General features: G+C 44.5%; 2 protein-coding genes across 4 annotated transcripts in view; both read right to left on the bottom strand.

Annotated features, from left to right (window-relative positions):
- Positions 1-13718, bottom strand: part of LOC110507696 (vacuolar protein sorting-associated protein 53 homolog) — a 31286-nt gene extending 17568 nt beyond the window's left edge. The window contains exons 1-5 of the mRNA XM_021587847.2: positions 13570-13718; positions 10250-10330; positions 7996-8045; positions 7850-7916; positions 955-1041 (exon numbers count right to left, since the gene is read on the bottom strand). Coding sequence (XP_021443522.1) covers positions 955-1041; positions 7850-7916; positions 7996-8045; positions 10250-10330; positions 13570-13659 — 375 coding nt within the window. The 5' untranslated portion in view covers positions 13660-13718. The remainder of the gene's footprint in view (positions 1-954; positions 1042-7849; positions 7917-7995; positions 8046-10249; positions 10331-13569) is intronic.
- A 1012-nt stretch (positions 13719-14730) lies between these two features.
- aifm4 (apoptosis inducing factor mitochondria associated 4) overlaps positions 14731-16955 on the bottom strand; it is a 62973-nt gene continuing 60748 nt past the window's right edge. For 2 of the 3 annotated variants that reach the window (XM_036964758.1, XM_036964757.1), the window contains exons 17-19: positions 15844-15919; positions 15123-15227; positions 14731-15001 (exon numbers count right to left, since the gene is read on the bottom strand). In XM_036964758.1, the coding sequence (XP_036820653.1) occupies positions 14959-15001; positions 15123-15227; positions 15844-15919 (224 nt within the window). In that variant the 3' untranslated portion in view covers positions 14731-14958. The remainder of the gene's footprint in view (positions 15002-15122; positions 15228-15843; positions 15920-16955) is intronic. The other variant, XM_021587851.2, reaches the window with a different exon arrangement.

A 16955-nucleotide genomic window follows, 5' to 3' on the forward strand; every position in this document is an offset into this window, starting at 1 on the left:
GGAGCAGCGAGAGAGGGGGGGCGAGGAGCAGCGAGAGAGGGGGGGGGGGGAGCAGCGAGAGAGGGGGGGGGGGGGAGCAGCGAGAGAGGGGGTGGCGAGGAGCAGCGAGAGAGGGGGGGGGCGAGGAGCAGCGAGAGAGGGGGGGGCGAGGACCAGCGAGAGACGGGGGGGCGAGGACCAGCGAGAGACGGGGGGGCGAGGACCAGCGAGAGACGGGGGGGCGAGGAGCAGCGAGAGACGGGGGGGCGAGGAGCAGCGAGAGAGGGGGGGCGAGAAGCAGCGAGAGGAAGGAAGAGGGGATAGAAGTAAAGGAGCAGAGAGGGGGCGAGGAGCAGAGAGAGAGGGAGGAGGGGATAGAAGTAGAGGAGCAGAGAGAGAGGGGGCGAGGAGCAGAGAGAGAGGGGGCGAGGAGCAGAGAGACATCTGTTTGAGTTGAGACATAATTGCTACAACATACCCATTGAGGGAGGGGTTCCTCTCCATTGTTTCCTCTCCCTCTTTACCCACCCAGCCCAGCAGCCTTCCTGTGACCCCCCCATACACACACACTTTGTTCTTCTATCCTCGTGGGGCCTAAAATTAATTTCCATTCAAAATCACATTTTCCCTAACCCAGAACCTAACCATAATTCTAACCCCAATTGTAAACCTATCCCCTATGCTTAAAATAGCCTTTGTCCTCCTGGGGATGTGTGAAATGTCCCCACAGAGGATAATTTTCCTTGTTTTACTATCCTTGTGGGGAATTTAGGTCCCCACAAGGAGAGGAAGAATCAACCCACACACAGCAGGAGGTTTACCTCCACTTATAATAACACTACATTGTATGTCAGAGTCCCCAGGGGGCACCCTCAGTCACACACACACACAAACAGGGACACCCTGAAGCTTTAGACAGGGTAAACAAGATGGCTCCTGTGGGAGAGTCTGGCTGTGTTTTGTTTGTTTACTCACCATTTGCTCAGATTTCTCAGCCTTGTCCTTAATGTCTTTGATTTTGCCAAAGAGCTGGCCGATGGCTACCTGAGCCTCCTCCAGTGCCTGGGAGGGAGACAAAGGAGAGAGAGACAGGGTTGAAAGAGGTCATGTAGGTACCAGGACTCTCTAAACAAGTTAACTTTCTGGCAGACATCTCTTCAGACACAGTGGGATGTAGCTGACATCTAGTAACTAAGGCAAAGAAGGATTCTTTTCAACTTCTCTATCGTCCCTTAGCCTGGTACCAGATTTGTTTGGCGTGACAATGGCCATAGGAGTTGGCAAATCAGCACAATAGACCTGGGACCAGGCTATTTAGTCTCTCCTTACAGCAGGTCAGAGGCTAGTGTTCACGTAAGAATTTGGCTCTAGGTTTCAAGATTATAGGCGAATCAACCCCATCTTTGTTTAGTAGGAAGAACCAGGGAAATTCTGGAGTCATGCTATTCTCCTCTCTTCCTTGTCAGGTTGTATTTATAGGCACCCCAAGCAGGGGAATGGAAAACCAAGCAAAATAGCATGATGAGAAACCAGAAGGAACGGCATGGGGATGAGAAACTTCTCCCACAGTTTGCGCTCACATTCCAGTTGGTAAGAAGAGCGGTCTCCCTCTCCTGCCAGCAGCTGCACAGAGAGATATCCTACTACCCATTCCCAACCCCATATCCATGTATTTGAACCCCCAAAACCCATGTTATAGACTGACTGGCTAGACAGAAGACCTGCTCATGACATGTGTTATCACATCGCTCAGAGAAGGGTGTCAAGCTAAATGTTAAAATAAAGTGCAACTCTGGTCAAAAGATATACAGTCTCGCCAATCCTCTAAAAATGTAGTCCTAGTGACTAGTGTTTGACCATAAATTCTTGGAACAACTGGGGTGGAGAACAGAGTGGGGCTTCTTTCACAGAGAAGTAAACTAATTGCTATCTAATATTTCTATTTTACACCACGCAGCCGGGCTTTGATGGTCTGAGCTGGGCTTTGGCACTGCTATCTGATGCCAGAGTAATTGGGGGTAACTGGCCTAACACTGGCCCAATGTGGGGTGTGTCTGTCTGTGTGTGTGGGTGGGAGGGGCTCTCCTCTCCTTCTCACAAAGATGGAATCCTAACAGCCGGCACCAGCTGCCTAAGTAATGTACTACTTTTACAAGGCTCTTCAAAAGTGGACGGACAGGGAAAACACACACACACTCTCTCACTTCCTCACACACAATCTGCTTGTTGACAGCAATGGATTACTTTTTGTCTCTGCAGGAAGCAGCATCTATTCTGCTTAGAGGCTTAGCATGATGACAGGGTCACAGAGCCAGACTCAAGGTCACAGGCAGACTATGTGGACACACACTGGTAGACCCCTCAGTTAAACCAGCGGGCATGCAGGGCAGGCTCTGATAAATAATTACCATGTAGTCTGTTATCAGGAAAAAGCTAGGAAAGTCAGAGGCAGGAAGCTGAGAAGCTTGGTTGGTCATGAGCTGTTGAGGGTTGCCACTGGCCAGGACTATCAACATACTTAGAATAATACAAAATTACTCCTTTCTGCCTCACTTCCTTGAGCTTACCATTGATTGATCTATACCCGATTGATTAAGTGAAAGCAAGGTCTCTACAGAAACTGCTTTCACCAATCCAACCCTCTCAGATCTGTGATTACCTCAGAGGGAGGGAGGATGTCATTGGAGGTCGACCGATTAATCAGGGCCGATTTCAAGTTTTCATAATCGGCATTTTTGGACGCCGATTATGGCCGATTGCATTGCACTCCATGAGGAGACTGGGTGGCAGGCTGACTACCTGTTATGCGAGTGCAGCAAGGAGCCACGGTAAGGTGCTAGCTAGCATTAAACGTATCTTATACAATACAATCAATCTTAACATAATCACTAGTTAACTACACATGGTTGATGATATTACTAGTTTAACTAGCTTGTCCTACGTTGCAAATCATCAATGCGGTGCCTGTTAATTTATCATCGAATCACAGCCTACTTCGCCAAACAGGTGATGATTTAACAAAAGCGCATTTGCGAAAAAAGCACTGTCGTTGCACCAATGTACCTAACCATAAACATCAATGCCTTTCTTAAAATCAATACACAAGTATACATTTTTTAAACCTGCATATTTAGTTAAAAGAAATTAATGTTAGAAGGCAATATTAACTAGGGAAATTGTGTCACTTCTCTTGCGTTCTGTGCAAGCAGAGTCAGGGTATATGCAGCAGTTTGGGTTATCTAGCTTGTTGCGAACTGTGTGAAGACCATTTCTTCCTAACGAAGACCGTAATTAATTTGCCAGAATTTTACATATTATGACATTACATTGAAGGTTGTGAAATGTAACAGTAATGGTTCTGAATTTCACTGAAAGAATAAACGTCTTGTTTTCAAAATGATAGTTTCCGGATTTGACCATATTAATGACCTAAGGCTCATTTCTGTGAGTTTATTAAATTAGAATTAAGTCTTTGATTTGATAGAGCAGTCTGACTGAGCAGTGGTAGGCAGCAGCAGGCTCATAAGCATTCATTCAAACAGTACTTTCCTGCGTTTGCCAGCAGCTCTTCACAATGCTTGAAGCACAGCGCTGTTTATGACTTCAAGCCTATCAACTCCCAGGATTAGGCTGGCAATACTATAGTGCCTATAAGAACATCCAATAGTCAAAGGTATATGAAATACAAATGGTAGAGAGAAATAGTCCTATAATAACTACAACCTAAAACTTCTTAACTGGGAATATTGAAGACTCATGTTAAAAGGAACCACCAGCTTTCATATATTCTCATTCTCTTCTAACACTTTTACTTTCTTCTCCAACACACTGTTTTTCCATTATTTAAACCAAATTGAACATGATTCATTATTTATTGGAGACTAAATAGATTTTATTTATGTATTATATTAAGTGTTAATTCAGTCTTGTTGTAATTGTCATTATTACACACACACACACACACACACACACATAAAAATGAGCATCGGCTGTTTTTAGTCCTCCAATAATCGGTATCGGTGTTGAAAAATCATCACCTCCAGATGTCATTTTGATTCAAACAGGCCCCGAGAAACAAACTACCTTTAAACACCTTAAGAACCCACCAGAATACCAATTCCATAACAGCCTGAGGCCCAAACAACCAATACCAAAAACACACACACACATAACCGACACACACGCTGAGTAGAGCCCATAGTCTAAAGACCCTGAGAAGCCAGCTTGCCTAGCCTCTCTCCTCCTAACGTTAATTTCCTATGTTTAGCCTAATCGCCCAAGTGTCTGAGCATTGGGAAGGGTGTCGGGAGACCACAGCCCAGCACTAGTCTGCCTGGCTGAGATCGCTATCTCTACTACGCCCCCATCCATCCTCTGTTCCAACCCAGTCCCAGATGGGGGAGAGGCCACATTTCAACCCTGCAGAAATAGAGCACTGTCTGCCACACATGTGGACTCTATTTGGAGATTTTTGGAGGAGGGGAAGGCAGGGGCGGTTAGAGGGGTTGTTTCTTCACTGACAGATATGAAGAGATGTGGATGTCCCCCACAATGACAAGTCACGCATTCCTCCTATCCATAGACCCTGTAGTTTATTGGGTAGGCCTAGGTCGTGCACAGTAAATTAAGACCTTATTCAACATTCAATAAACAGTATACAAGGCATTCTTCATATGTACCAAGCTCTTATCATACTGAACATACACATTTGTTCATAAAGCAAACAGGCGAGGCCACAATAAGTAGCTTATTCTCTGCACAAATTACTCCATAATAACAGGGACAGAAATATGTTCTGGTATATTACAGGAGAGGGCAAAGGCATTGAGAATCCAGTATAAAGAGCTGGATGCTTGCTCCATAGAATGAGCATAGATTTGAATGGGCATGTCCACTCTAGTCATTCTATATCTGTGGTTGGGTGGGTCACTACTAGCGTGTCCAAAGTACATGGTAACCTTCACATTAACCCAGTGTTAAAGGATACGTTCATATTGTTTTGGGGGAAACGAAACAGAAACACATCAACAGAGACATCAGAGAATGAGAGACGGAAAGAAAGAGAGAGAGAGATGAATGACAGAGGAAGAGAGTGACCGAGAGTTTTCCTTACTCCATGTAATATATTGTTGATGTGTGTTGTGTATTTGGATGCTGAGGTCACAAAATAAAATTCCATGTAAATGGACAATAAAGTACATGGTATGAAAAACTGAGAGACAAAGCAGATGAAAGAGCAGAGAACCCAACTTGAAGCAGTAAACTTCCCTTAGATTAAATATTTATGTTATGTTTGCTTCTCAAGGAGGTTCCGTCTCAGTGTTCCTAATAAGTACATCCCAGATGCCAGGAGCTACAGTAAGACATCTGCAACACACACAAACACACGTAAGACATCCGCATGCACACACAATAACCATAACCCATCCACATGCCCGCCGGCATGACATAAAGCCCCACAGCTGACCTGACCATGTGGGGACATCTAGCTGCACATGGGAAATGTACTGGATAGCTGGATAATGGTTATGGTGACTGAGCTATACAAGCTCAATGCAGTTAACATTTTCTGGCATGATGGCTGGGCTACATGTCATTGATAACAAATGTTTGGTTTGTTAATGAGCCTCTCTCCCACTCCTATAACGCCCACCCTCCCTCCAACACCGAGCCTCCGCCACTCACTGTTCCATACTCAATGCAGCCACAAGCTTGTTGAGAACAATGAATCCATTTCCTCAGGGAAGAAACAGTTTCCTTTTTTATTTTGTGTGCAAAGTTTCATAATCAGGAGAACAATAGTATGTCTGAGAGCGACTTATTCATCACTTATAAATTGTTTACTGTGCGATTGTAAAGACTAAAAAGAATGGGGTGTAATGGAAGCAACTAGAGTTGACTTAAATGGGATTCAGGCAGTTTAAACTGCAGTGAACCAGTGAGACATGTTTGGCCTTCTGGTCCATGTTACCATGACGATGGGCTGGCCAGACCACTTGTAGCTGCTTTTGACAGCTGCTTAGTAAAAGAGCAGGCAAATGACAACAAACTAGTCCGAACTGCTTCGAGAAGACTGAATGAAATGATTTTCCAGTGTGTGTGTAATTCATTCCATCATAATCAACAACATCAAAGAGCCCCCTCATTGTCCTAGGACTCTCATATGCACCAACATACATACACCCAAATTCCCCCATCTGCTCCAAAAATCCCTGGCATATCCCTGGCATTCTGATTTCATCTACCCCTCCCCTGGAGATCTAAATCTCCATCCGCACCCTGCTCTGATGATCACTGCCAGTCTGCCGCCGCTACAGACTAAATATAAGGGGAATCTTTCCAGCCCTTCTCCAACTCTGTTCTTACATCCATCTTTTGTCAACTTTCTGTTCACTGTCTTGCCCTTTGTCATTAGGAGCGCTCAATTAAGTAGGTGGATTTGGCACCTTGGGACACACACTGCCAAACTAGCGTGCCAGGCAAGTGTGCACCCAATCCAACAACTTTATGTCATTTTCTCCTCTCCTGTTCTCGCTCTCTCCATCTCTGGCTGCAATGAACACCTCTCCATCTTTCCATCTGCAGAAAGGATCTTCCCTCAGCTCTGTGGGAGATGCGGATGGTTCAGAGGCCCTCGGCTACGAGACCACCAGACCAGAAACCCAACGGTACAGTGCCATGCTTTCGCGCTTACCAACCCCATGGGTTAGTGGATTCTGTCCAGAACATTTCCGATAATCCAGCGTTAACAGAGCAGGACCGGACCACCATCACAGAAACACGCAACACACACTGAAACAGCTCCCCCATCAGGTGTCACTTTCCCCTCAAAATCACAGTTCCCTGACAGAGCGAGGATCTGCATTACAGTACATCAATGTTTTTTCTGACGTTCTCAGATGAGAAACGGCGAGACACCAAATCACAGGTCCAAATTTAACCCCTGAATAAAGGAGGGGAATCATTCCCTGTAGGACAGCAGTAGGGAACGGGATGGTTCTGACTCCTGTCCTTCTCCATGGCATTAGTGAGGACAGAGAAACAGAAAGAGGAGCACCAACACATTTGTCTGGGTTAAGAGTAATAACACTGGGGAAAAGGTTGCAAAACATCTCAGTTCACCAGTCTGTTGGATGGATGAAGTGTGTGTGTGTGTGAGACACAGCAGGTGTGTACAGAAAAAGGCCCTACTGGGTCTCACAGTAAGCTGCTACTGCTGTTCATCTATCAAAGCACTCTGTCGCTGTGCCCAGTGCTACATACCAAGCATACCAAAACACACACACACACACACACACACACACACACATACATACATACATACATACATACACATATATACATACATATATATACATACATATACATACATATACATATACACATACACATATATATATACATACATACATACATACATACATACATACATATACACATATATATACACATATATATACACATATATACACATATACACATATACACATACATACATACATACATATATACACATACATATACATATACACATATACATATATATACACATATATACATACATATATATATATATACATACATATATATATATACACATACATACATACATACATACATACATACATACACACATACATACATACATACATATATACACACATACATACATATATATATATATAAGCACCCTTCCAAACATGCACACGTGCTGACACATGCACACACCGTAATCCTTAAATTAGCTGATAAATAACAACCAACAACCTAAGTATTTACACAGAGTCAGGGGTATTTTGCAGGAAAATGATCCAAGAAGAACAGGTAGAGGACACACTGAAGAGTAATCCCAGACGGTCCCCTCACTCACCTGTCTGCCATCCTGGCCCACATTGGTCTGGCCTCTCACCACCGTCCTGATGTTGTCATCCAGACACCTGAACACACAAAATAAATAACATTCTGTTAAACTCATGAAAAATATAATAATAATAATAATAAAGTGAGGTCACTCACCGAATCTTCAGACGGATCTTGTTGACCACATCATCTATATTAGCCAGTGACTGAGGAAACACAGGAGTATCATGATTATGTATGAACTAAAATCCATTCTTCACACAAAACCAAGTTGTATGGACTGATTTGGATGATGGATCCTTTTCTAATGTTACAAAGGTACACAGGCAGCACCATCTAGTGGGCATTTCATCATGACTATTACCTTCTACTAGGTCAATAAGACCTTTGTTTTGCTAGGCCATACACATTTCTTTTATGTTTAAATTAATTTTTTGAAAAGTGAGGAGAGCAAGCAAAAAAAATAAAAGTATACACTTAAAAATACTAAAGCATCTTTATTTCAACACCTAGCAACCTACTCAAGAGATTTTAGCATCTTCCGGAGGCTAAAAGAGATTGTTCAACCATAATTTAAGAGGAAGTTGTGTCTCGCTTTACTGGAAGCTTGAGGACATCATTTTTACTATGATCGTTCAGATTTTTACATTTGTATGGCCTTTGTTAGCCTGGCTGACGAGACTCACGTGGAAAACAGCGAGGGAGAGCTCTGACACTTGTCTCTTCACAGGAGTCAGTTTGCCAGTTCCATATTCACACAAAAATTGATTTGAGCTTTGATTTGTTCTCAAAAACGATTTCTCCTGGGGGGGTTGAAAACACATTTAACTGCACCTGTCCCGTGTATGTGACAATAAAAAAAAGAGTCGTTTGGATTTGAAAATTCAACAGTTGTATTGGAAGGGGTCGGGTGCCATAGACCGGTTCAACAGAGGGCAGGTTAAATGAATCCCCTCAAATCGGTAATTCGACGCATCATGCCTACAACATCACGGAGCTTTTCCAGACGAGATTCCCTGTAAACACGCCACTTCAATACAACTATGACCGTAAGTGACTTTTTTATTGCAGGTTATGAGAACTTAGGCAGCAGGTTAGGATAACTTACGCACCAGGTTATGAGAACTTAGGCAGCAGGTTAGGATAACTTACGCACCAGGTTATGAGAACTTAGGCAGCAGGTTAGGATAACTTACGCACCAGGTTATGAGAACTTAGGCAGCAGGTTAGGATAACTTACGCACCAGGTTATGAGAACTTAGGCAGCAGGTTAGGATAACTTACGCACCAGGTTATGAGAACTTAGGCAGCAGGTTAGGATAACTTACGCACCAGGTTATGAGAACTTAGGCAGCAGGTTAGGATAACTTACACACCAGGTTATGAGAACTTAGGCAGCAGGTTAGGATAACTTACGCACCAGGTTATGAGAACTTAGGCAGCAGGTTATGAGAACTTAGGCAGCAGGTTATGAGAACTTAGGCAGCAGGTTATGAGAACTTAGGCAGCAGGTTAGGATAACTTACGCACCAGGTTAGGATAACTTACGCACCAGGTTATGAGAACTTAGGCAGCAGGTTAGGATAACTTACGCACCAGGTTATGAGAACTTAGGCACCAGGTTATGAGAACTTAGGCACCAGGTTATGAGAACTTAGGCAGCAGGTTAGGATAACTTACACACCAGGTTATGAGAACTTAGGCAGCAGGTTAGGATAACTTACGCACCAGGTTATGAAAACTTAGGCAGCAGGTTAGCAGAATGAACACAGCAGATTAGGAGAATTAGGTTCATGTTAGGAAAAAGTTTAGGGTTAGTGAAAATGCTCCCCTAACCTGCTACAAAAAGTAACTTTCGGTCGTAGCTGTGTCAGAGTCCCTTTCCAGACTGAAGTCAGGAAGAATTTGAGTTTGGTGTCAGCCAGCTGCTAGACTATAACTTTGTATCATCATGTAACAAGAACATATGTATGAAATGATATAGTTTACTGTATTAATTTATCTTGCTCCTTTGCACCCCAGTATCTCAACTTGCACATTCATCTTCTGCACATCCTACCATTCCAGGGTTTAATTGCCATATTGTAATTACTTTGCCACCATGGCCTATTTACTGCCTTACCTCTCTTATCCTACCTCATTTGCACATGCTGTATATATATTGTTCTACTGTATTATTGATTGTATGTTTGTTTATTCCATATGTAACTCTTTGTTGTTGTATGTGTTGAACCGCTTTGCTTTATCTTGGCCAGGTCGCATTTGCAAATGAGAACTTGTTCTCAACTAGCCTACCTGGTTAAATAAAGGTGAAATAAAAATTAAAAATAAATAAAAAAGTAGTATCCAAGACTAGAGCCTTGGTGTAATATAAAGGGACTTTAGTTTCTGTGAAGGACTCCAGTCTTACCTGCTCAGTAGGAAACAATGTATTGATGTATTCCACAGCATTAAAATCTGCTCTGTCCAATGGGTCTTGACTGGGGAAAACCTAAGGCATATAAATATGGCTCATTAAATACATGTTGTTGCTTATGTTTCACTATATTGGATCACTCCATGGTGGAGGGATACATCCGAGGTGAGGATTTACAGATTAACTCACGTGTACCACCTGTGTCACGGCTGGGGTCCGCCCCTGTATATAGACCCCACTGCCGCGACACGTTCTTTCATTTTCTCGGTGGACATCCGTATGGTTTGAGGTACAAACTTTTTGAAATTCGCTTGGTAAATCACTGGTAAGTGTAATATCTTGCGTGGAAATATACTCACTGGCAGTTTGCAGCCTGGAGCAGCTGGCCACATGGCCAGCCCCTCTTGAGTGCTCCACTCGCTGCACGCGGTTGATCTGCATCTTCTGCCTGTGGTTTGTCGTGCTTGTGTTCCTTTAGCATTACACTACGACTCTGTGTGCATCCAATAATATATTGGTGGCTCTTGCTGCCACAAACTGTATTAACCTTACACAACTTGCAGACTGGCTTGTTTTGTGTGTGTTGTGAATTGCTTTAACATGCTGTCCGGTTCTCTGCTAATTCCCCTACAGCGTTTTCTTGTTCTTTCGCCTGCAGACTGCAAGGGTATGATGGTGGGCTGCCACTACGTTGAGACATTTACTTTGGAGTTCCTTGGTGGAGTTACTCCATCATATGGTGCTGGTTTTTGTTTACTGCTTGGATATTAAACCGGCTAGGTAATATTGCAGTTGGTGTAAAACACATAAATCAAATCCATTACTTGGTTGCTGTTTTTTTTGTTGTCTGCCTGTTTTTCCTAAAGGGGTCTTCCCGTGTTTACAGAGGTACCGGGTAATTTATCCCTCTTTGGGTTCCTATACCTCCATCCGGGTCACGACATATCTTTCACAGGGCGTCGGACCTCTGCTCCGTGGCCTTGTTGGCTTGGCTGAGCTTATGGCTTCCCGTTGTGACAGGTGTGATGCAGGCATCCACATACCTTGTGTATGCACTGCCTGGGTTTGAGCTATACTGGATGCCTGTTTTGTGTGGTGTTCTTAGAACACCTGGACCTGGCACAATTGGAGGCCATGCGCAAATGGGTCGGCCAGGCTGGGGCTCTGGATGAGCTCCCTCCCTCAGGAGTGGTGCGGCAACGAGCTGTTAGTTCCTCTACTGGGCCTAGAGTCAGACCGCTGGGACCACCTTGAAAGGAGGGCGCATGCCCTGCGTCAGGAGGTTGATAGCTTAGATGACAACAACAGCTGTTCCCTGTTGGCCAGTGATAGGCTGTTCCTGGGGGACAATGCTGGCACTGAGGAGCCTACTCACTCAGGTAGCCATTGCACTGGACATCAACTGGTGGAGAGTGATGACTCGCCATCTGTCCCAATCTCTGCTGAGTTCCGCGAGACCTTGCAGGAGGGCTGGGCCTCTGCCAGAGCGGAACCCGCGACTGAAGGCAGGACCCCCGCAGAGTCTTTGATGCCTGATAGAGCAGACCGATAAGGTTCGTGGGGACCGGGAGACCCTGAGACAGTTCATGCCTCTTCCTCAGGCCCCGGTTCCAAGGCAGTGCCCATCACCTCGTGTTAAGGGACGACAGCGGGGAGGGGCACAGCGTGAGGTGAAGCGACAGCCTGTTTTTCCCACATGGGTCTTTCCTGGTTTTTGCAGAGGTACTGGATCATTTATCCCTCACCAGGTTCCTATTCCTCCAAGCTTCCTTATTGGCTTGGCTGAGTGTGGGGCCTTCGTGTCATCACAGTGGCCGACCCCCTGAAATAAACCACACGGCTGGAGATTTCCTCACTCCTGGACAAGGGTGTCATCCGCATGATTGAGACATCAGAACAGCTAGGTGGGTTCTACTCCACTTGTTTTGTGGTCCCAAAAAGAGACAGAGGGTTTCAACAGATTCTGGACCTCCGCAACCTCAATGGGTACTTGAAAGTATTAAGGTTCCACATGCCGTCCCCAGCCGCGTGTTGCAGGCCGTGTCCAGGGACCAGTGGCTTGTGACGCTTGACCTGATGGATGCGTACGTCAATGTTCCTGTTCACCCAGTTCATTGGCAGTACCTCCAATCCACTATCGAAGGGAGGGCTTACAAATTCATGGTTCTTCCCTTCGGCCTCTCCTTGGCATCCCACACTTTCACAAAGTTCATGAACGCTGACCTGGCACCTCTCACATCCCGTAGATTGTTGATCCTCAATTACCTGGATGATTGGCTGATTTGTGCCCAGACCAGGACCCAGGTCCTGTCAGACCTGGGCATTATTGTAAACAACAAGTAGTCATCTGACAACCACCCAGAGGATCGCCTTCATTGGCATGGAACTGGACTCAGTTCTCATGAGAGCCCGCCTGCCCACCAGCAGCATTCAGGCAATCTTATCTTGCCTCGACCACTTTCGGCTGGGGTGGGTGGTATCTGCCCTAAGCTGCCTTGTTGATTCCCCTGGGCCTGCCCCATATCCGGCCTCTTCAACGGTGGTTGAAGTCCCACCACCTGCACCCAAAGCGCAACCATCACTTATGGGTGACCGCACAGTGCCTCAGGGCAATATAAAGTCAAGCAAAGAAAAAGCCTAGGAGGAGAGATGACTAGAAACGATTCGGTTGACTGTTTTGTGTTGATTAAGAGGACCTTGTGCATATCAGGTAAAATAACAACTCAATGTTTATATCCCAGGACAAATTAGCTAGCAACAGCAAGCTAGCTAAATAGGACAAATTAGCTAGCAAGTGCAAGCTAACTAGCTAAATTTCCATACATGTTTAATGCTTTCGAAATGTCCTCAAATAAATGTAATTGGTTCAGAGTTTGTTTTGATATTTTAACCTGCGTATCGTGGTGTAGGGGGGACAAAATATATTTATGTACGATGGCGCACCCGGTTTGGGTTGTTTCAGTTTTAGTGTCAGTTTCAATGACAGGTACCACCAGTAAGGCCGGGGTGGCAACCTGTCTGGTTTTTACCCAGTAGGGGAGGGTGCTGTTAGACAAAGCTAGCTAGTCAGTTAACGTTACCTAGCTAGAAATACAAAACTTCAGAGACAATATGACTGTTTACATGTATTGAAAATAACTTATCTAGCTGTACGCAAAGGTCCCTAAAACAGCTAACAAGCCTAATGTAGCTAGCAGGCTAACTAGGATAACAACACAGCTAACATTAGGTAAGCTAGCTATCTAGCTCATGCCTGTAAACAAATTACTATTTTCATTGCAGAAAATAAACTATCCCACTTAGCACACGATTACCTGCTCGATGGCCAACTGCACCTCAGGAGTAAGGTGCAAAATCGCCTCCAAATCCTCCGCAAATTCCAATTCTTCCTCCTCCATCATCATGAACAACTAGGTAGCTACCGCAGAAAGCAGAGCCTTCGCCTCCTTCTTCTGGGGATTTTAGATGGCGGTTGGCAACCAACTTTAAGGTGGATTACCGCCACCAACTGGACTGGAGTGTGAACCAGAGACAGAGAAGGCCTAAATCCTGCCCAATATTTTCATCTCCTTAAGGAAACGAAATACATAATTAAATACTACATCCCCCTGAAGATTTCCCCAGCAGTGCACTTAATCTTGTCTTCAACCTCATTACTCCTCAAACCTAATAACAATCGCTCCCTTTCCCTCCAATATTTCTGGCACTGAAATAGAATGTGTTCCACTGTCTCCATCTCCCCCTGACAATGATCACACCTCCCAGTTGGATGTTTCGCCACCAGTCTCAGCCTTGCGATAAAATTTTCCTCCCTTCTCTCTCGGCCTGAGGACCCCCCTTTGCTTCTAACCACTGTTTTTAGCCACCCTTTACAAAATCTCATATAATACATCCTGTCTGCTCTGAGACACAAATTAATTTAAGGTAATCCGTGCTACACCAGAGTCAGAGCAGATGACTACACTGTCTCCTCCAGCCACTCTGCAGCCAAGAGTATGGCCATCAACTCCATTGTGTAAACAGATAAATTATTTGTTGCTCTTTTGTCACTGCCAACTCAGGAACACTAAAAGCTGCACTTGTCCTTGTTTTAGGGTCCTTAGATCCATCTGTGAATATATTCAAGAAGGCATAGTATTGTGTTCTTAAATGTTCACTTACAACTGGGCCTGGATTACATCTATCTTTTTAAAAGATGTCTGAGCTGCTGTTTCATATGCTGTTACACTTCCATAATCCAGTGCTTTTTCAACACCTTTCTATCTTCCCCCCACTCCATTCCTGACAGGCAACGCATCACATTCAATATTAGGGCGGGCCGGGGCTTCTGGGATACTGGAGGACCGTGATATCCCGAGGCCACTACTCTTATTTCTCACCACCTGAACCACAGCATATGGTGTATTGAGAAAAGGTGTGATAGACTACCATTATTCCAAATACTGTAACTGTAAAGACATTCAAAGGCAATGAAGACATGTCATAGAATAGTCCTTTTATTCCTAAAAAGATTTTAAAAACTACAGATCACACAGAACACCCAGTAGTTTTCGATCAGCAAACATAATCCTGAGACCATTTGGCTTTTTATTAGAGAGAAGAGTAAGAAAATGTTCGTTTTTTTTATATCCATTGATTTAAAGGGTTAAAGGAGGTACCGTCGGACCGGGCGTTGACCATGGAGTGTTGCAGGAAGAGGAGGTTTACATTTGCAACCAACTGAGGTCATCAGATCTACAAAAGAGACTAAACTAAGATTATGTGGGAAATACAACATTTTGATTAACCACCATTCTAAGGCATGAACACACTGCCTCTTTCTCTCATATATTTCTCTTACTTGTGTACATAGAAAATGGTAACTCACTGTGCCTGTGCCTTGGTTATGACTAATCCGTTTGACATCATCTCTGCCAGTCGAGCGACAGCAGGGTCAAACATCAGACTGGCTGCTGCCACCACCTGATCATCCCTGGTTATCACATATGTATGCTTTCAGAGTTGTGTTCAAGGAAAATTATATTTATTTAAATGGTCTTTTTCAATCTTGTCTCATCGCTGCAACTCCCCAACGGGCTCGGGACCCGACTAACCGCGTTCCTTAACACCCATCAGCTTAACCCAGAAGCCAGCCGCAACAATGTGTCGGAGGAAGCACCTTTCAACTGGCGACCAGGGTCAGCCTGCAGGCACCCGACCCGCCACAAGGAGTCACTAGGGCGCGATGAGCCAAATAAAGCCCCCCGGCCAAACCCTCCCCTAACCCGGACGACGCTGGGCCAATTGTGCGCCATACTATGGGACTCCCGGCCACGTGGCATAGCCTGGGAATGAACCAGGGTCTGTAGTAACGCCTCTTGCACTGCAATGCAATGCCTTAGATTGCTGTGCCACTAGGAAGGCCCCCAGGAAACATATTAAAACAGAACTTGTCCTGTCCAATAAGAACGTTCATTTTCATTTCCGCTGCAAAACATTTTCCTACGTTGTGCCCAACTACACACGATGCATCTTAGGCATAGATATGACATTTACAAAACTACCAACCAAAACAGAAAGGGAAGGTAAAGCAATGCATTGTCACTTACTTGATATAGAAAGCTAGGAACTTCCTCTCCTCAACTTTGCCCTTGAATATGATCTCTGTGTATCCTTCACCGTAGCCTTGGAAACGATAGGTATGAGAGACAAATAAGACAACATACAGTGCATTCGGAAAGTATTCAGACCCCTTGACTTCTTCCACATTTTGTTAAGATACAGCCTTATTCTAAAATGTATTATATAAAAAAATCATCATCAATCTACAAACAATACCCCATAATGACAATGTGAAAATTGTCATACATTTTTTGCAAATTTCTTAAAAATAAAAAACAGATACCTTATTTACATAAGTATTCAGACTCTTTGGTATGAGACTCGAAATTAAGCTCAGGGTCATCCTGTTTCCATTGCTCTTCCTTTAGATGTTTCTACAACTTGATTGGAGTCCACCTGTAGTAAAATCAATTGATTGGAAATTATTTGGAAAGGCACACACTTGTCAATACAAGGTCCCACAGTTGACAGTGCATGTCAGAGCTAAAACCAAGCCATGAGGTCGAAGAAATTGTCCGTAGAGCTGCGAGACAGGATTGTGTCAAGGCACAGATCTGGGAAAGGGTTTAAGAAGTTTGGGAGGTGACCAAGAGCCCAAGAGCCCAATGGTCACTCTGACAGAGCTCCAGAGTTCCTCTATGGAAACGGGAGAACCTTCCAGATGTACAACCATCTCTGCAGCACTCCACCAATCAGGCCTTTATGGTAGAGTGGCCGGACAGAAGCCACTCCTCAGTAAAAGGCACATGGCAGCACGCTTGGAGTTTACCAAAAGGCATAAGGTCTCTCAGACCATGAGAACAAGATTCTCTGGTCTAATGAAACCAAGATTGAACTCGTTGGCCTGTATAACAAGTGTCACGTCTGGAGGAAACCTGACACCATCCCTATGGTGATGCATGGTAGGAGCATTATACTGTGGGGATGTTTTTCAGCGGCAGAGATTGGGAGACATGTCAGGTTCAGATGAACAGAGCACAGCACAGAGAGATCCTTGATGAAAACCTATTCCAGGACCTCAGAATGGGGCAAAGGTTCACCTTCCAACAGGACAACGACTCTAAGAACACAGCCAAAACAATGCAGGAGTGGACAAGTC

The sequence above is a fragment of the Oncorhynchus mykiss genome, chromosome 27 (assembly GCF_013265735.2).
Source record: "Oncorhynchus mykiss isolate Arlee chromosome 27, USDA_OmykA_1.1, whole genome shotgun sequence".
In the NCBI taxonomy this organism is placed as follows: Eukaryota; Metazoa; Chordata; class Actinopteri; order Salmoniformes; family Salmonidae; genus Oncorhynchus; species Oncorhynchus mykiss.